The sequence below is a fragment of the Phyllostomus discolor genome, chromosome 7, assembly GCF_004126475.2.
Source record: "Phyllostomus discolor isolate MPI-MPIP mPhyDis1 chromosome 7, mPhyDis1.pri.v3, whole genome shotgun sequence".
Taxonomy (NCBI): Eukaryota; Metazoa; Chordata; class Mammalia; order Chiroptera; family Phyllostomidae; genus Phyllostomus; species Phyllostomus discolor.
In genome coordinates, this window is record NC_040909.2 from 34237755 (window position 1) to 34258658 (window position 20904).

Here is a 20904-nt window from a genome sequence, read left to right on the forward strand (position 1 = left end):
CTCTTCAATTGTCTCCTCCTCAGGGGCATTTCTATAGATACTGTTTTCTTTCCCCTGAAGCCTGATGCTCTCTGTTCTCTGGTCCTGGTACCTGAGCCCTTCCACTGGCATTATCCCTGAACTATTATGGAGGTCCACAGTCACCTGGTTCTCTCCAGGGTGGGATTTCAAAGGAGGGCCTGAACTCAACATGACCAGGCAACTCACCAGAGGTTTATGGCAAAAGCCTCCTCGAAGGGCCTCCTAGGGTCACTGCCCAGGGGACCAGAGAGTAAATGATGTGGTGGTTCAGAATAGGTGGCCTGCAGTCTATTCTTACTGGCCAGGGAAGCTTCTTTGGGCAGCTGACTCTTTGACATGTTGATGAGGGTCAACAGCCAGGAGCAATATCAGCAACAAAATACTTCCCAACGAATTCAAGATCCCAGGGAGAAGGTGTGCTTGGAGGAGATCATGGGAACCACCTAGTCTTAACTACCTCATTGTTGTTAGCTGCCAGCTTTTTTTCCAGCTCATGAATTGTCCTGTTCAGTTCCCTTTACTGAAAAAAAATTACAGCTCCTTCACAATGAAAATATATTTAAAAACTGCCCTGGCTGCTATGGGCCAGTGGACTGAGTGCCACTCTGTGAACCAGAGGGTCCCCAGTACAATTCCCAATCAAGGCACATGCATGGGATTTGGCCAGATTCCCCAGTACGGGGACCAAAGAGGCAACCACACATTGATGTTTCTCTCCTTCTCTCCTTCCCTTCCCTTCTCTTTAAAAATAAACAAATAAAATATTATTAAATGTATATAGTATAAAGCTATAGAACTGAAAAGTAGTGGTTCATCTTTATGAAGACAGAACTGGGAAAAAGAATAAAAATTTCAGACAGAAGAAAACATGGACTGTTAGTTTGGGGGAGGATGGATTGCTGGCTAATAGTGTTTGTGGAAGTAGCAAAGTGCCTCAAAAAACAAACAAACTGTGAACGTGTAAACTCATATCATATCTTTAAGTTAAATAAAATATAGGTTGCTCAAAAATTTAAACATAAAAACACTAGTGACAGTCAGCAAGATGATGGGATAAGGTGCAGCTCTCAAATCACCCACACATGAGATGACCTTTACGGGAACCTGGGAATCCAGCTGAAAGCTTTCAGTAACTTCATGGAGCTAAAAATCTGAGAATAGATGCACTGACAGGAGAAGAACTCTTTCACATTTCTGCACCAACCCTCACTGAAGGCAGCAAAGTTCAATGCTCGATGGACCTCATCAAGCTTACACACGTTTCTCACATTGGAAAAAGCATCCAAACAGTGCCCTAGGCATGAGGGATGCTACCCAGGAAGACCACTTCTCTGTCACGGCCCAGAGGGCATTGGCATGGCTGAAATCGGTGTATTGTTCTGACACAGCAATCTCAGCAACCAGCCACAGAGGGTACTGGCTGGCTTGTGGACACCAGGAGGGGTGGGAGGGCAGAAGGTAAAAGGGTAGAGTGTTTGTATGCACTTGAAGTTCAGTTGTTATCAGCTTATACCAGAGAGCTGGAACTATAAAATAGTTTATGGAAGCCACATACTAATCACAGAAAAACACCTATAGCAGGTACAAAATTGATAAAAAGAGAAAGGAATCAAAACATACCACTCCTTAGTGGGGAGCATCAAATCACAAAACAAGGCAGCAGGACAAAAAGAAAACAACAAAGTATCTCCCAAAAAAGTCTGAAATCAAGAAAATAGAAATAGTAATTACCTACCAGTAATTACTGCTTATTTTTCAATTACTGTCGACATACACTATTATATTAGTTTTATTGTACATGCAACACAGTGATTGCATACTTACATACCTTACAAAGTCATCCCCTCAGTAAGTCTAGAACCTATCTGACATCATACATAGTTGTTACTATACTTTCAACATTTTTTCTGTGTTATATTTTTCCTCCCTGTGACTGCTTTTAGAAATGACAATTTGTACTTCTCAATCCCTCCACCTTTTTCACCAATCCTCCCAATCCCCTTCAATGTGGCAACCATCAGTTTGTTCTGTATCTATGAGTTCGTTCCGGGTTTTTTTGGTCATTTATTTTGTTTTTTAGATTTCACATGGAAATGAAATCATATGGTATTTGTCTTTCTCTGTCTGCTCATTTCACTTACCATAATACCCTCTAAGTCCATCCATGTTGTGTCAAATGGAAAGATTTCATTCTTTTCAGGACTCTTCTTGAGCCCTCCCCCCATACAGAGCCAGAAAGTGGTGTTGCAGGCTGCCCTGTCCTGCCTATTACCTAAGGCACTGCCCTACATAATTTAGCAGTGCTTTTTGAACAATAGGCCACACTACTGAGGGAGTCAAAGCAGCTCTACCTAATACACAGAAACAAAGATAGGGAGGTTGCCAAATTGAGGGGGAAAAGAAATATGGCCCAAATGAAAGAACAGAGAAAATCCCAGGAAAAGAACTAAACTTAAGGCAGATCACCAACCTATCAGATGCAGAGGGCAAAACAGTTGGTGATCCTGGTTTTGCAAAGAGCTCAGTGAGTATGGCAACAACATAAAGGCAGAAATGAAGGTTACACTAACTGAGATAGAGAACCATCAGTTAGAGGGGAGGAAGCTGGGGTTCAAATCAACAGTTTGGAACATAAACAAGAAATAAGCATTCACCAGAACAGCAGAAAAACAAAGAATTTAGAAAACCAAAGATAGTATAAGGACTCTCTAGGACATCTCCAAAAATACCGACATCTGGTTCACATGGATGCCAGAAGTAGAAGAGAAAGTGCAAGAAATTAAAAACTTATTTGAAAAAAATCATGAAAATATGAAAGAAGCCTTCCTTAATTTGGTGAAAAAAATTAGACATAAAAGTCCAGGAAACACAGAAAGTCCCAAACAAGTTGGACCCAAGGAGGACCACACCAAGACACATCATAATTCAAATGCCAAAGGTTAAAGATAAAGAATCTTAAAAGCAGCAAGAGAAAAGCACAGAGTTACCTACTAGGAGTACCCATAAGACCATCGGCTGATTTCTCAAAAGAAGCTCTGCAGGCAGGAAAGGACTGGCAAGAAGTATTCAAAGTGATAAAAAGCAAGGATCCAGCGAAGCTATCATGTAGAATTGAAGGGCAGATAGAGTGCTTCTCAGACAAGGTAAAGCTAAAGCACTTTATCATCAATAAGCCATTATTACCCGAAATGTCAAAGGGACTTATTTAAGAAAAAGAAGATCAAAACTATGAACTGTAAAATGGAAGCAAATTCATAGCTGTCACCACTGATTCTGAAAAACACAAACTAAGCAAACAACCAGAACATAAACAGAATCATAGATCTGGAGATCATTTGGAGGGTGGTGGGTTGGGAGGGTTAAAGGGAAGAATGAGGGAAGGGATGCAGGGGTTAAGAAGCCAGTCAGTGAAAGACAAACACCATATGATCTCACTTATAAGAGGAAGCCAATAAACAAAATTACCTAACAAACAAAACAGAACCACAGGCATGGGAACATGGAACAGGCTGAAAGTGACCAGTGGGAAGGAGAGGCGGATAATGGTGTAAAGGGGAAGGGAGTAGACAAAGGACGTGTATGAGTGACCCACAGACATGGACAACATTGTGAGAACTGACTGTGGGAGCAGAGCGTGGGAAGGACAGAAGAGCGCAAAGGGAGAAAAATTGGGACAACTATAATAGAATAAGAAAAAATGACTTAATTTAAAAAGGCTACTATGAAACATGTGTAATCCCCTTAAAACTTTAATTTGAGATATAATATATTGATATTCTTTAAATAAAAAGAACCATTTTTTTAAACGAACTTAACTGTCTGGTACAAAATAGACAGAGATGTATTGAGAATAATATAGGAAATGGAGAAGCACCTGAATTTTCGTCTCCTTAAGAATTCTCAGGGCCTCAAGCTCCTGCATCTGCCTGATCAGTTCTTCACACCCTGCATCCTGCAGAGACCCGAGGTTGTTGCACATCGCACTGCGGGACTGTGGGGCTGCTGGTTTCTGAAAAGGCCAGGGCACAATTTTGTTTAGATAAAGATCTAACCTTGGTTTTTTCTTTTACATCTGGAGCAAAGTCAGACAGGCACATCTTACCACAACCACAACCCCCAACCTGTCCTCATAAGATATCAGCACACCTGTGAACATCCACACCAGTCTGGGTTCTCCTTCTCGAGTGTTCTCCTGAGGGCTCAGGCCTGGCCTGGGAGAAGCAAGTTACCACAGAAGAGCAGAAAATGGACCATCTTACAGTGTTTGTCACAATCACTCCAAATGGAATCTTACCTGGGGTTTTTTTCCTCTCAGAAATTAAAAAACGTATTAATAAACTTGTTATCCATCTACACAGAATTTGGTATCCATTTTGGCGCTTATACTTCAGTGAAATTAAAATTTAAGAGAACATGATTCCAGTTCAAAGAAAAGTACACTAATATAAAATTATGTTCTCACTTTACCACAACTCAGGAGTTCCTAACTGAAATTAACCCTTTGACCTTTCATGAGGTGGTTTCTGAATGACTCCTAATTCAAATTCCTGTCCATGTATCGAATGCCTGGTCAGCCAGCACTGTGTCACAGGAAGTGTGGAGTCAGGAAGTGTTAAATGAACTCCAAGTGAGGGTTGAGGAGCCAGGGCTGGAGCCTGAGGTCCATTTGGGGAAGCAGCACCTTATTTCCCCCAAATCATCCCTGACCACACTGGGGAAACATTCAGGACACCAGGGTCCTGGTCACTACAGTAAACACACACAGAGCTCTCACTTCAACCTCGCCACCTCCCACCCTCCACGTTCCCACTCAGAGTGAGACCATGGAGTCCCCAAGATTCCAGGCATAGCCCATGACAATCCACTTCCAGAAAGTTGCCTTTTTAGGCAGAACATGGAATGGGTGTGAGAAACACTACTGGTTCATTTTCAAAAGCCAGATTGTCCTGATTGTTAGGAGGACCCATAGGTGCAAAATACATTCTGAAGATATTTCTCCTGAAAACCTATCTCCTGTGACAGTGTTAGTCATGCAGTTTTACATGCTAAGATACAGTATAGGGATAACTTTAATAAAGTGTTTCTGAATAAATTCGATGATATATCCAGTAGAAAAGCAGGAACTTTGTGGCTTAAAGAACTAGGTTCCAACCCCAGCACAACTCTGTCTCTTAATATCTGTGTGACCTTGAGCAAGCTATGTGGCCTCCATGTCTTGACCTGTAAAGGGAGAATGTTAATAATACTTGCAAAAGGAAATTAATAAGCTCATGAGGTCCTACTTTGAGAGTGTTATGTTGTGTGATAGTTAGGAGGGTTAAACTTAGTCTATCAGGTGTTCTGCACAGGAGCTGGAAACCAGTAGATACAGTCGATAAATGTTAGTTATTGTGTGTGACCTCCACAGGCCCTTCAGTCTCCCTGTGATGCAGCCAGCACTCAGCAAATTCATTTTGAAAGAAAAATACATTTGTTTAAATTTTGCCTAATTTCTTGTCCAGGGACAAAACCCTTTGCATAAGGAAGAATAGTATCTAGGAAGTTCTTGCGATATACCACACAATGTTAAGTGCTCTGTGCTTATCTAACCCCCTCAGTAACCCACCTCACAGAAAAGAAACCGAGCCACAGGCAGGTTCAGTAACTCCCTACTGTCACACGGGCAGTGTGGGATAGAGCAGAGATGCAATCCCAGGCACTGGCCTCCAGAATCTGGCCTCACAGTACCTGAGTCCCCAGAGTGGCAGTGGAAATAAAACTAGCACAAACCAAGTAAATGAATTTTGAGAACATAGAAGCACACTTTCAACAAAGGAAATTTGAAAAGTCTTTTCCACTGGGTACCTCTTCTAATGGAGAGTCAGGGAGGACAGAACTTTTCGGCTCATCCCAAAATACTTTTTTTTGTTGGTCTATTTCCTCATATAGTTCTTCTTCCCACTCCTCAAACATGGCTTTAGCATCTCTTTCCCTCTGACAGGTGGTCTTTGCTTCCTACAAAGAACATCAAGAAGAACAGAATCATTAATTCCTCATTATGGCAAACATTTACTGAGGAAACACTAGGGCCCCTTGTCATGCAAGTCACCATGGAGACCAAAGAACATTTGTCCCACAGTTCCCATGGCTTGCACTTGGAGTGGGCCCAGTTTGATCTGAACTTTCAAATCCTTTGAGGATAGAATTTGTGTTGTTTCTGTCTTTCAGGTCCTCAGAATGGACTGGGCCTTACATGGTTGATGCTCAGTGAATACATGCTGAGAGACTGAATGATGGATGAATAAAGGAAGGAATGTGAAAGACAATTAGGTATTTTCATCTTACAAATATTTACTGAGAACTTCCTCTGGGCTGGATTCTGGAGTTTTCACAACAACACCCATGCTTTGTCCTCAAAAAATTGAGAGTACAGAGTAAGAAGTCAACCTTCAGCTTGAATACCTTCCAAGGTGCTAACAAATGCAGGAAACTTCCACTCCCTGCTCTACTTTTGTCCAGACAGGTCTGGCAAAATGATTAAAGTTTCCTTCCCAGATGACCTAAAATCATTTGTCACTTAAGGAAGGTGCCACCCTAGCTCTGACTCCCAGCTCAGAGAAACCACCAGGACTTGGCCCTGTTGGATCAATGTGCATCCCTGGTCTCCAGGTGGTCCACAACTGAGTCTCCTCTTGTCTCTTTTCCACACCCACCTGCCGCTGCTGCTGCTTCTTCAACAGGGCTGTCAGCTCCTCTTCAGTTGATGTCACCTGGGCCCGCAGATCTTGTACCACCTCCTCCATAGACTCTTCCTGCTTCTGTTTCTCTGTGGAGTCCATGCAAGCAGAGGATGACCAGTTTAGGGGGAAAAGTCAGTGGAGTGTAGTCCTCTCGTATATGTCACTAATCACACACCCCAGTCTGAGACCAGCTTTGCCACTTACTTTCTACATTGACCTTGGCAAATGACTTTACCTCTCTGAACCCCACTTTCCCCCAGTGGAAGATGGACAAAATAATAGCACCTAACTCGTAGGGCTGCTGTGAGGATGAAACATGATCATGCAAAGCACTGAGAATAGTGCCTGTCATGATGTTCAATAAATGGGGACTGTCACTGTCATTTAACAGAACTCTTTGACAGTGTCCACTCAGAGAAATGGGAGTGCAAAGTTACTACAGAAACAGCCACAGAAGTAGTGCGCACACACTGACTATGAATAGAAAGAACATGTCCATGTGTCCTGACAGCAGTCAGAGGAGAGTGTGAAGTGATGGAAATAAGTGTAGTTGTAAGTCCACTTTTTTCATCAACAGCATTTAAAGCAATACTTTTACATTTCAAGGGAAAGAAAGGCACCATGCACTTTGAGTGAACACTTTAGCCAAGGTTGCTTTAAGTATGGGCTGAAATTTTTTAAGTAAAAAGAGATACAGAATGAATTATACAAGAACATTCTATCTAAACCACATTCTGATAAAATAATGGGGGTTCAGGGTTAATGAAAAAGAGCCAATTGTACATTTGTTACTTCTTAAAGTGCATTTAGTAATTATTCAATAGATGGCACTGTTATTAAAACCCCAAGCCTTTCTTTGAAGAGTGAGATGGCATTTCTTAGACTGGACTTTTTGGAAACATGCACTCTTTAGATGCAGTATAAATTGATTTGGGTTAATAGGTGCCCTGAGGTGAGTGTAGAATAGGAGAGCTGAGAAGCCAATGAAAAGGTCCTGAACATTAATATAGCAGAGTTGCCTTAGGAACATGTTTTTCCTCTCCTTCCAGCATTTTCCCTCTCCTTCCATTTCCTTGAGGAGATGAGGAGGCATATGCACAAACATTTATGTACAAGAATGTTCATCATCATGTGGTTTATGACAGGGAAATTTTGGAGTAACCCACATAAATTAGGAAATAATTCCATTGTGAAATACATTATGGTAGCCATTTGATGAAATCCCATTCAGCCATTAAAAATTATGTTTACAAAGATGATTTAATTACATTGGAATACATAATATACACTTCATTGAAAATACACAACAATCAACACTGCATATTGTCCAATTACATATGTAGGCAGAAAAAGAATAACAGAAAGTACACAAAAATATTAACTGCAGGTGCATGGTCCATAATTTTTATTTTCTCTCTTCTACCTCCTCTATTTAAATTTCCTATATCTATGATATTTTATTTGATTTTCTGATTGTGGTAAAATACATGGAACATAAAATTTACCATTCTAAACCACTTGTAGGTGGCACTAAATACTTTCATAGCGTGGTGCAACCAATACCACCATCCATGCCCATAACTTTTCTCCTCTTGAAAAAGGAAACTCTATAATGACTTAACAGTAATTTCTCATTCCCCTCCCAGCAGCCCCTGACAACCACCATTCTACTCTGAGTCTATGAGTTTAACGACACTATGTACCTCATATAATTAAAATCATTACAGTATTTGTCCCTTTGTCACTAACTTGTTTCACTTAGCATCTCCTCAAGGCTCATCTATGTGGCAGTGTGTGTGAGAATCTCCTTTCTCTTTAAGGCTGAATAACATTTCACTGTATATTTATATACACCCCATTTTGTTGATCCATTCATCTTTCAATGAACATTTGGCTTACGTCCACATTGTAGGTACTGCAAATAATGCTGCCATAAAGATGGACATACAAATATTACTTAAATAAATATTTTTATCAGAAATATATTAAGAGGTGAAAAATCTGTTTTTCTTTAGCAGCCTCCAATGCAGAACCAAGAAGAGTTACATAAGTAACCAATGCACAGTGACGAGGCCAATGGTGCTATTTTAAACCTCTAGTTTATTCTTTGAAAAGAAATTGAAGTGAGGGAATATAAGACAAAGTTTTATTATGGGATTTTTATATTTATATTTTCAAGTTTATATTTCATATTTTAATAGCTATTTCTTATTAAACCTTTAAAAAATGGATACAAACCATGCAAAGCTCTCCATGGGGAAAACACACAGCTTGGTTACTCTCTTTGGAATTTGGAACAGTAAAATTAAAGTGATTCCATCATAATTAGATTATACAATAATGAAGTCAAAGAAGGGGCCTGACTGCTCATTAAGCCCATGTAAGCTCATTCAGAGTTAGCATCACAGAACAGCAGGTTCACAGAAGGAGAGGAAGGAAGGACCTTTCTACTTCACTCAGTCTGACTGCCCCATTCATAGTGAAAGCCACTGAGATTCAGGAGGGAAGCACTGACCATAGTCACAGAACTGAAGGGGACAAAACTAAGACTGGAACCTACCTGTGTGACTCCCAGCTCTTTAGCTCTACACACATGGTCAGATGCAACCCTTCCCAGCCCCAAGTAGGATCTCCAGGATGGATGGTGGGATAATCCCATCCTCCAGTGTATGATGAGGTTCCGAGGGAATGTTTAGGTGATGTATGTGCCGCCACCCACTGAATTCCAGTCAAGGTCCTTCCACAGACCGAGGAGGGCCACCAGGACTCACCGCCTGTGCTGTGCCCTCATGCCAGCGATGCAGGTGGCTCGAGAGGTAGGAGGCACTCAGGAAGGTCTTCTCACACAGATGGCACTACACAGGAGGAAGCAGTGGGAAGTGCAGGAGTAAGTCACCTCAGTCAGTCTGGGGATTCCCCCTATGTCAAAACTCCCATTACCTTGGGATGCCCAGGCTGCTTCTAACACACAAAAAATTCATTTACTGTGTAAGGCAGTCATGTCACCCTGCCAGATATTTTATATATATACTGAGCTTTAAACCACTATCAGCATGCTAGGGAACTATGAACACTGACTTAGCCACTTGATGATACTAAAAATGGCTGGAATTTTATGGTGCGATGATGATAATTATGTTTATGTTTAAAAGTGGGGGTCCCTGTCTTTTGGAGATATATACTCACATATTCACAGATAAAATCATAGTGACTATTACTCAGCAATAACAGTTCAGGAGTGGAGAGAAAGTTTGTAGGGGAATAAATGCAACAACATTGGACATGAGTTGGTAACTATTGGGCTGGGTAATATGCAAACGAAAGTTCATTGTGCTCCTTCTCTATTCTTGTGTATGTTTGAAATTTTCCATTACTAAAGGTTTCTAAAAGATACCAGTGTCCAGCTCCCACACGAGGGTTGATAACCACCACAGAAGGATAGCTAATAAGAGCATCTCTGATTCGACCTCACTTTCCTCACCTTTTTCAGACACTGCCAATCTACCACATCATCCTTTCACTCTGAAACTTCAAACTACTTCCAACACTGCCCTGTGGGCTGCCATTGTCAGCCAAAACAGGAAGGGGACAGATTATCTGCACTCCTTACACAAGGAGAAATATGGCAGAAAGGGCCAGTGGTCTCCCAATACCCATTTCCCATTTTCCTGAGCAATAGAAACTGCGATTTTTAGTTGGTCATAAAGCTGATAAGAGCAAACACTGTGTGTCCTTTCCTCCCTTGCCAACAGGTGTGGCCATGGGACTAAATCTTATCCAGTGACATGCAAGCAGAAGTGGTAAATGCAACTTCTGGGAAGTCTCATTCAAGAAAGAGACACGACATTCCTCCCCCTGCCACACCCTGCTGAATTGAATGTGGACTCGGGAGGTGGAATTTAGGCAGCTATCTTGGACCATGAGGCACAAGTCACATGATGAGGCTGGCAATGAAACCCTTAAAGAACTGGGTCCTCAGTGGTTGTGGCATTCCATACCAGCCCCAGAATGCTCTCCTCTAGGCTGCGTTAATAACAGGGAAAAATAGACTTAGATCTGATTCATACAACTATGATTTGAGGTTTTCCACCACCCACAGTCAAATGTAAGCCCCCACACAAACCTGGATTGAAAGACTGTGCCCTCTCAGGAGTTCTAAAATCACACAAATGAGTTTCTAGGTGTCAGGAACATGAGGTGGGTGGGGTGGGTAATAGTTTAGAAAGCATCTTAGTCGACATTTCAAGTCCTTCCCCTCATCACACCCTTACCTGCTTCCCCATTCCCACCTCAAGCAGTCCACTCAGAAGCCAGGCACCTGAAATTGGACAGCCACTACTGCCTTCAGACTGAAATCCACTCTCTTCCACAACATATAAGGCCACTGTGACCTGGCTCTGCTCTCCTCTCCTGCCACACCTCTCACTAAGTCTCCTGCCCAAACCCACCTCGTGCAGTCCACAGTCATTACCCTGAGCACCCTTCTCACACTGGTGCCTTGGAGAGCCTCTGCCCCCATAACATTCTTTCACAAAATTGTGCTCAACATTCAAGGCTTGTTTAAACACCACCTCAGAAAGGCTGTTCCTCTCCCACCTCTGTGCTCCCACAACTCCTCAGCCATCTCTCTTAACACTTTTCTCCATCTTCAAAGGACACAAAGGACATCTGTTCATTTCTGAGAGTACACTAGCCATCCCCTCTTCCTCTGATAAGAGCACCCAGCTTTCTTCAGAGGAGTTACCCTTCCCTTACTCTCAAGCCATGAGCTTCAGTCCACCCCAGCTCCATGAAACAGGTGACTGAGACCAAAGCCAATCAGAGTCCTGCATTCCCAGGGCCCTGTGACTGGCTGAGGCACTGAGACTGTGAAATACTAGCTCAGGTGCTGGGAACAACTTTGGCCCTCTGGCACAGCAGCCTTAAATCCTGAAAAATATAAAGTTGGCATTCCTGTGGCCCGACTTGCTACCACAGGGTCAGGATCTTTCTCACATTCGAAGGAAGAATCTACCCTGAGGAAGAATTGCCAAGAGCTTCAGAGAAACAAACGAGATTCTAGTGCCGTCATTGTCTGGGACAAAGCCATTCCGTTGTCACACCATAACCCTGGATTTTTCAGTGAAATCAACCAACAAGTTCTGTCTTGGTCTAACCGAGATTAGATAGTTCTTTGTCACTCAGTACTGAAAGGGTTCTGACCTTTATGTCATAAGTAACAATATATCAATTATACCAGTTACCACTCTGTTGAAATGATTCCTTCTGCTCCACCTGCCCTCCAACTATGAATTTCCTTGAAAATCTGAACCAGCACAACTTAGGACTATATCCTCATAATCTGGCTCCAGGCCTGGTCAACATGACAGTTTATTACAGGGCCACTGACCCCACACCACACTTTCCTAAGAAAATATAGGCAAAAGCTGAAATTCCACTCTGGCTCATGAACTGTCACTTGGTTAAATAATGGAGATCCTTTTCCAGAACGGGCCTTACTCTACCAGTCCCTTGACACACACTCATCTCTTTGTCTCCCTTCCATCTCTCTCTCTCACACACGCACACCATACATACACCCTGAGACAGCACTCTCTACATGCACACACAAAGCTCTCATGTACAGACACATACACTTAAACTGACACTAACCACAAATACACACACCCTTAGACATATGTACACTCCAACTCATTAACACAATCATAAATATATCTTTATATGCACACTGCTACATACTCACGAGCACACATTACATACCACACACTACACACACATACCATAAACAAACATACCCTCCAAATATTCACATACACACATCAGACACACATGTTTACACCTTCCATAAGTATACACACACCCTTCATACATTCAAACATACTTTAGACACAGCCTCTCCATAAGCACACACTCTATGCACACACATCCTTCATACACACATCTGCCACACCTGTATAATCTACATGAACACACAGTAGACGTAACCTAAACAGACATTCAGACCCTCTGGCCATGAGCAATGTCTCTAAAATCTGCTCCTAACCAAGGACTATGGCCCATAGCAGCCTCAGGGCCCAGGGGATGGTGTTGTCCAGATGCCCAGGTAACTGGACACCCAGGCCTCCCACCCTCCTTGTCCTCTTGATATTCCTCACCATATAGTAGCTCTGGCCACCTGACCATTGGAGAAGCTGCTGCAAGTCTTTGATCATCTGGCAGTTGCTGGTGCGTTTCCTCTCGCAAACGCCTGAGCTCTTCAGCCTGGGAGTCCAGCTCCTGCTGACTCTGTGACTGCTGCCTCAGGCTGGCTTGCAGGTACAGCTGCAACAGGGTAACTCTGGTCATTAGGAAGTCTTGGAAGTGCATCAGGTACTCGATGGTGAGCTGTGCTAGGCGCAGCACATTGACCAGTGCCTGGTCCAAAGGCTGTGAACAGTGGCTATATACCTCCCCGTCCAAGGTGCAGAAGGTGATGTCAGTGAGGTTCTCCTGCAGGGTGGCCACATCCAGCTCTTGTATCACACGGTTCACATCTAGGACACTCATGCGCCTCCAGTCCATGCTCCTATTGCGAGGCTGGAACCTGAAGGGAGGGATTGAGTAGGCCCCAAAGATGGAATGTTGGGGACCCGTAACAATGGTAGCAAGAAACTGCATGGTCAGGGAAGCCCTGGGATGACCCCCTTGGGAGGGTGCCACCAAGGGCACTGTAGCCAGCAAAGGAGCTGAGGTAGGACCTGAAAAACAAGAAGAGAGTCCAAGTTAGGAAAGGGGCATGGGCTGCATGTACCACACACCTGGCCACCAAGAGCCTGAGTGGGGTGCGGTAAGGATCTGAACAATGGCTGCTGTGTGCATGCTACGCACTGACATGGCCAGAGCCATGGGAAGGAAGGATATGGATTTTATAGTGACTCTGCTGTGGAGTCAGATCCTCAGCCTTGAGCAAGTCCCTTCACATCTTCAAGGCTTCTAGGTCTATTTGGAGATCTGGGGTCACTTTGTAGGTTTGTGGTTAGGAACGAGGCAGGTGAAGCACATAGTCAAGTGCCTGGCATTACTAGCTCCTCAGTGAATCTCCCATGCCCAATACCACTGCCAGAGGTCTTTTTTTTGGTGTGCGGGAAGGAAACTGTCAGTTGTATAAGTTGGTCGTATGCAACCTTCCAGGGACCTCAGGATGAAGTCTTACAACTTGCTATGAGTGGCAGAGCTACCTGAGGTACCACACTCCCCAACCCCCGCCCCACTTCTTCTCTAATCACTAGATCATAGTGGACAGGGCCAGGCTACATTTCCCAGTTTGCCTGGCTGTAAGGTGTGATCATATGACTATGGTTAGTCTAGGGGGATGTAAGTGAGATGATGTCCACCACTGCCCAGGGAGGGAGGGAGGGGGACTTAAGACAGTGACCATGTCTTTGCACTCAGATGAACTCAATCCATGATGGCTATTTTTTACTCACACCTAATGGTTTCTGAAAAGAGCTCCAGTTTTTTGTCAAAGACTCAGATCCTAAGCTCCACTTTCTAGGTAGACATACACATTGTTCTCTCTCTTTGAAAAGTAATTTGGTAAGAGCAGCACAGATTTTTAACTCAACATTTTCTTACAGAAAAACACATACAAGTGTGTAAAGGTGCTTGTGGAAAAGTTGGCACTGCAGTGTTGTTTGTAATAACAAAGTATACTAGTAGTATAGGAAAGCAAACTAGAAAGCACGATAGAGGACACAGATGTATCTCTATACAATGAAACACCATGTATCTTCTGATGAGAATAATGCAGCTTCACATGTACTGATAGGGAATAATGGGATTATGTACATATGTGTGTGCATGTGCATATACATGTATGCAATTCTCTTTAAATTATACAAGAATATCATTATATTTAATAACTTACTAAATTGATATGTATATTTCATATATCTATATATGATTTTATAGAGATGCATTTGAATAGATATAGATATGATAATAGTGGGAAGAGATAAATGGAAATATGAAATGAGGATAAATAAATGAACAGAAGGGTTGTCCATAGATAGCTTATCGGTAAATACTCAGATAACAGATATATAGACAGGCCTTGCACACACAATTATTATATATATATATATTATATATATATGTATGAATGCTTCATATTTGCCATTAATACATAATAAAATTCAATAAAATATATGAATTTATGATATATGATACTTCATAAGCATAGATGCCTTCAAGAAAAATAGACCTATCATTATCTCTGGGCATGAGAATGAAAGTTAGAGGACCTTTGTTTTTCACTTTCTATGTCCCCATACTATTTAAAGTTCTATGCACCATAATCTGTTCCTTGTATAATTTTTAAGGAAAAAAACATAATTTCTTCCCTTGTGGAACTTATAATCTGGAGTAAGGAGAAGTACATATGATTATACTTAAGTTCTTTCTAGATCATATGATTCAGAATTTTAAGTGCAATAGAAAGAGAAGAGGAAGGTCACCTAGGAAGGAGAAAGGCCTTGAAGAAATGGTGGTGGTGAGTTTGCAAAGACAGGCAGGGCCTCCAGGAAAATTCCTCACCTGCCTGAGCCTCTGTCTTTTTTTAGGAAAGGGGGTTAGAGCCCTGCCATGCAGACCCCCAGGGTGCTGTGGGAACTGAGGACAGGCAAAGGGAATGAACTCAGTGCTAACAGCAGCTGCAGTGCAGCCAGTACCAGTCTTTGTGCTACATACCAGCTTTAAATACGAACCTACAAACAGCTTTTGCTACTCCCATTTTACAGACAAAGAAATTGACTTCTGGAGAGCTAAGTGGTTTGTCCCAGGTAGCAAGACCAGAATGGAAGAAAGTTGCAGGTACGTCTGCTTCTAACACTTGTGAACTCTGAAACACCCAACATGATTTTTCAAATCATTTCTTCTAAAAATTTGATTTGATCAGATCATCACTCCTTATCCCTCAAAGTCATTCATCCACTCCCTCCCCTGATATTTATAGCATGCCTTCTTGGGCCAATCCTTGTCTGGGAGACTGCCCTCATGATGCCACTGACCCACCTTTTCCATTTTGGCTCCCATGCTTCCTTCTCAGACAGTCTTTCCCAAACACACTCAAAAAGCAAAGCCCTTCAGCCACAAGCACCTCCACTACGGCCATGAGGAGAAGACTGGCACATTTCTACTTAACATCTTATATTATTTGAAAAAAGAAAAGAAAAAGAAAAAAAGGCAAGGCAAGAGAGCAAAACAGAAGTGGGTGAGATGACACCATGTTCAGCTCAAGCTACCACCATGTCACCAGAAGCTCAGAGACAACGGTCACAACAAGCTGCACCTGGAGCAACAGCAGGTTACCAAGCATGCTCATGCTGTGGACCAGGGTAACAGGACACCTGCTTTCTGTCCTCCTTCAGACCGGGAAACTTACCACAGAACTCACTATTCACCTGATTAAGCTTTATCCTTCAGATGTTTGCTCACAGTTTTCTCTCTAACAATAAGGCCTGGAATGTTCCATCATCAGGTCTCTCATCTCCCCTCCCACCTGGCTCCTTCCAGCCTCTTTCTTAAACAGTTACTACCCTTTCACTCCTCCTTTAAGACTCAGTGTCCCAATGTCCCTGTCATAGTCTTCTCTTCACCCGCACCCATCTCTCCCTGCACTGTCCCTCTGGGGATGAGCTCACACTACCCACAGCTTCAGCTACCATAGGCCTGCTGTAAGTACTCAGACACTCCCAAATCTCTTTCTTGCTGGTCAGCCTGTCTCTTGGGACCATTAGAACAAACCTTCCAATACTGACTATACCACAAATTGCAAGTCCAAATTCTCAGGCCCAGGTAGGTAACACTAAATGCATAAAACATGCCAGGTATAAGAGAAACCACAGTGCAAACTTGATGATAAATGGCAACTGATTCTCCATCTTGATGTCTGTGGTTTTCCTTATACCTGGCATATCTCCTAAACTTAATGCCACTTTCCTAGGCCTGGTAGAACAAGAGGCCACAACTATCAAAAAAATTTCACACATTGCAATCTCAATGCAAACAGTCAAATGAAACCCAGTGATGAAAAAAGTAATTCAAATTACCCCAACAAACAACTGAATTGTTTAAATATCTTCATATATCCACCAACAAATTAAAATGGTTGCCAACAAAAAAATACCAATTCAGAGGTCTGGTATTGATTTTTAAAAAGGCAACCACTTAGGCATTTCTATCACTTTGAACATCAGTCACTCAGCCACTCAGCTTCATCCCATTCATCATCCACCAGGCTGGTTCAGCCACCTCTGGTGACTCAAACTTAAACACAAGGCACCCCACAAGATGGAGAGTGGAGAATTTGTCTTTTAGCATCTTCCATGCACGATCAAATGGGAGACTTCTCACAAACATTTGGCAGGTCTTCCTGGCCACCCCAGGAGCATGGCCTCCAGCTCCACCAAAGGAACCCGTGAAGCTTCCTCCAAAGCTTGCTCCACACACACATATAAAGCTTTACAGATATTATCCAATTTAATTCTCACAGCAGCCCAGAACACTGATGAAGAAACTGAGAGATAGACAAAGAAGGCAAATGACTTTCCCACAATCACACCGCTAGTAAGTGATGGTGTCTGGCTCCAGAGTTTGTTCTCCAGGAAGACAGAAAAATACACAGAAATTGCTGCACAGAGTGGTGTCAGCGTAGGAGCTAGGACAGGGTGCTGTGGAAGAACCAAGAAGGGCCACACACAGCAGGTATTTCTGTCTCATTTCTCCCTCTGCCTCACCCCCAACTCCTCCATCTGTGAGGCCACAAGGCCTGAACCTTGGTTTATTCACGTCTGTTGGACTCCAGTCCCTGGCATATTACCTGTAGCCCAGATTGCTGTTAAACTAAAAAATATTGTCAAAATCTCTGATTATCTGCCTCAAATTCTGTATTCTTGGGGTCTTGGGGAAGTGAGGCTATGGACTAGCAAGAACTAGGAGAAAGAATAAGAATGGACTTAGTAATACTTAATTTGGACCCCTCAGAGTCAAAGGCTATTCACACTTAGTAAAGTGATTGATTTATTGGCCATCTGGGTCCATGGCTTAACCCTACTGGTCACTAATGAAAGCTCTGGAGCCCCTGTAGGTGGGTTCAGACTCACCAGTGGAAGCCGCAGTGCCCACACTCACTGTCGAGATATGAGCACAGGGTTGTAGCTTGCCCCCGGAGCAGCCCTAAATCCCTCACATTGACCCTCTGATCCCACTCTCTAAAACTGGTGGTGGCAGCCCCACTCCCACTTATACAGCATTCTGAAGCAGTGGTTCTAGTTCATGAGGTTTTACAAACCCCAAAAGTATCACTCTTGTCTTCCACTGAAATCCCAAGGTCAATTCTCAGTTGCCCTAAGGCTTCTGACCTCAAAGTGTGAGGCAAAACCGTGGGGATTGAGGATTATGATGATGACAGCAGCCATCATTTATTACGTATCTATGTGCCAGGCACTGTGCCAGCCTTTCAGAGCTCTACTTCTAGCTATCCTATGGCCTTGTATGAAGCTGTCGATTTGTCCTCAACTGAAAACGTGTAAAACTGAGACTCAAAAGCTAAGGGATCCTCCTCTAAATCACTCAGCTACTAAGTAAGAAAGCCAACCTTCAAGTTCTGTTTGAGTCATGAAGCTTTTGGAGTATGCCAAACTACCTCCCAATGATGGTGGTGATGAGTCATAAATTATTTCTCATTGTGGAAATTACAGTACCTGAGACTTCTTCACCAGACTGCAAGGACTGAAAGTTTACAGTGAATCGGAATACACTAAGTGCTGGAGACCTTCAATTCTCCCTGGATCTGCACAGACTCAACTTCACAGCTGAGTCCAGAAGACAAAGTGAAATAAGACTGTTACTGGTTACCTGGAAACCACATTCCTTGTGGGGGAGGGGATGGAATCCTTAGTTTCTCCACAGGAAATGAGCAGGGGACTGCTTGTCCCACATGTGGGAACTAGGAACTCAGGCAGAAATGACTGTCATTTAAAAATCTGAAACTTTGTTAACCATCTGTCCATGTGTTGATGGGTCCCTAGAGACATCCCAATCCCAGGTCAATGTCATGAATTAGTGAGACCCAAAAGAATGGTATGTATGCTAGCATTACAGAACTCCCTGCCTTGTTCAAGAGATGGTTTCTGCCAGGGGAAATCCACAGCCAAGGAAGGGAGCCCTGACTTCTCAGGTTGCCAGTGAGGGTGGTTCACCACCACACAAGGCAGCAATCCCTCTGGGAAACAATTCCTGGAGCCTTTGCAGTTCTTTGAAACCTGTCCACCAACTTCTATAAAACCCACCAAAGAGCTGATTGTTAAATGAAATTCTGGCTGTTCTTAAATATCAATCTGTAATCCTCAGGGGCATCTGGAGCTGCTAAGGTTTAGCTTCTAGCCACTGGTGGCACAAATTACTGGAACTGCACAGATGCTCCCCAGCTGTGCCCACCCAGAGCCTAATTCCTGGCAGTTTTCCTCAACTGCTTGGCTCACCTAACTGTTTCCAGAACTAAGATAGTGGGTGGAGTTCCCCCTAGTACTGGCTTCCCAGCTCACCCTGGCCCAGCCTCTGAGCTCACTGAGCTGTGCTCAACAGCTCAACAGCACCCAATAGCTTCCTACTGCCCCAGGCCATTGCCAGAATCCACCTGGCTCTTCGTGGCTGCTCCAGGTGAGGATGCTTTCCCACTCTGGGAAACCTCCTATTCTGCAGGGCGGAAACAGCCATGGGCCACCTCATTGCTGCCAATGGGACAAGGACAGAGAACTTCTCAGCATTAGTAGCTGAGGCCTGAGGTGTCTAAGGAATCCCTCTCCCCAGGCAGGCATCCCAGCCAACTATTAGGAGAAGTGGAGCCTCTCCCCTCATTGCTCTGGGATGAGCTAATTTTAGATCTGATAGGGGGGGAAAGGAGGGAATGCCACGTTTAATCCCTCAGGAAAATCTAGGATCCGTGTGAACAGCACAAAAGCAGGGGCACCTGCAGACTCTTGAGCAGACATCCCAGGCCACCAGCCCTAAACTAAAGGGACTTTCCTGGTTTCTGATCCGGCCCCACTCTAGTCTTTTGGGTGAGCCCCAGGCTTGGTCAGATGTCAATTATACCCCTCCCCTAACCTGCTGGCCTGTCCTGTGCATCCAGCTGTGAAGCCCAAGACCAAAGAGCTCTGTCTCTCCGACACCAGATCTTCATCCCACACTATAGCTGGTCTTGGCTTTACTGAGACTCACATTTCTGGGAATTTTTTTAAAGCCTTTCTCCCACGTGAGCCTCAATCTGCCAAGCTCTGTATCTTGGGGCAGCCAAAGCAAAATCGTGTGGGAACACATGTTGGCAAGGGTGCAGAAACATTGGAAGCCCTTGCATTGCTGATAGGAGTAAAAAATGGTACAGCTGCTGTGGAAAAGAGAATGGCGATTCACAAAAAATTAAACATAATATCGCCATAGGGTCCAGCAGGTCCTTTCTGGCTGTGTATTCAAAAGAATTGAAAGCAGAAACTGGTATTTGCATGTACAAGTTTATAACAGCATTATTTGCAATACCCAAAAGGTGAAAGCAACCCAAATGTCCATCGACATATGAATGGATTAAAAAGTGCGGTACATACATACAAAGGAATATTATTTAATTAAAAAGGAATGGCATTCTGAAACATGTTACATGATTTCCCTCATACATCATCCCTAAAATAGTGGAACCCATAGAGATATTCTGGAAACTGCAAGAGTGGTTACTAGGGCTGAAAGGGGGTGGGCAGGGACGTGGGGAGTTAGCGTTTAATGGCACAGAACTTCACTTTGGGATGATGGAAAAGTTCTAGCAGCAGATAGTGGTGGTGTTTGCACAACAATGTGAATGTGCTTAATGTCACTGAATTACACACTTTAAATGGTTAAAATGGCAAGCATTATGGTATGTACACTTTATCAAATTATAGAAAGTTTTTTAAACAAGTGGTGGCGCAGGGACCAGGACCAAGTAGGAAGGACTGTGTATATCTGCCCCGATACAGCACCTTGTTTTTCCTCCTCTCCAGGTCAGGGCATGACTGTCTCTCTAGGGACTCCTCCTACTCACTGCAGGGGAAGGAGGAGCTTGGGCTCTGGAGTCAAAGATTCATTTACATTCCAC

The 20904-nt window shown here is 43.3% G+C and overlaps 2 protein-coding genes across 2 annotated transcripts; both read right to left on the minus strand.

Annotated features, from left to right (window-relative positions):
* Nucleotides 1-5500: 5500 nt before the first annotated feature.
* Nucleotides 5501-6910, minus strand: LOC118501611 (zinc finger protein DZIP1L-like). Its single transcript, XM_036030697.1, has 2 exons — nt 6714-6910; nt 5501-6015 (listed from the first exon to the last, which is right to left on the minus strand). Exons 1-2 carry the CDS (start codon nt 6837-6839, stop codon nt 5827-5829), a joined length of 315 nt encoding a protein of 104 aa, XP_035886590.1. The 5' UTR covers nt 6840-6910; the 3' UTR covers nt 5501-5826.
* Nucleotides 6911-9192: 2282 nt separating this feature from the next.
* On the minus strand, nt 9193-13426 carry LOC118501612 (zinc finger protein DZIP1L-like). Its single transcript, XM_036030698.1, has 2 exons — nt 12896-13426; nt 9193-9595 (listed from the first exon to the last, which is right to left on the minus strand). Exons 1-2 carry the CDS (start codon nt 13395-13397, stop codon nt 9582-9584), a joined length of 516 nt encoding a protein of 171 aa, XP_035886591.1. The 5' UTR covers nt 13398-13426; the 3' UTR covers nt 9193-9581.
* Nucleotides 13427-20904: the final 7478 nt, after the last annotated feature.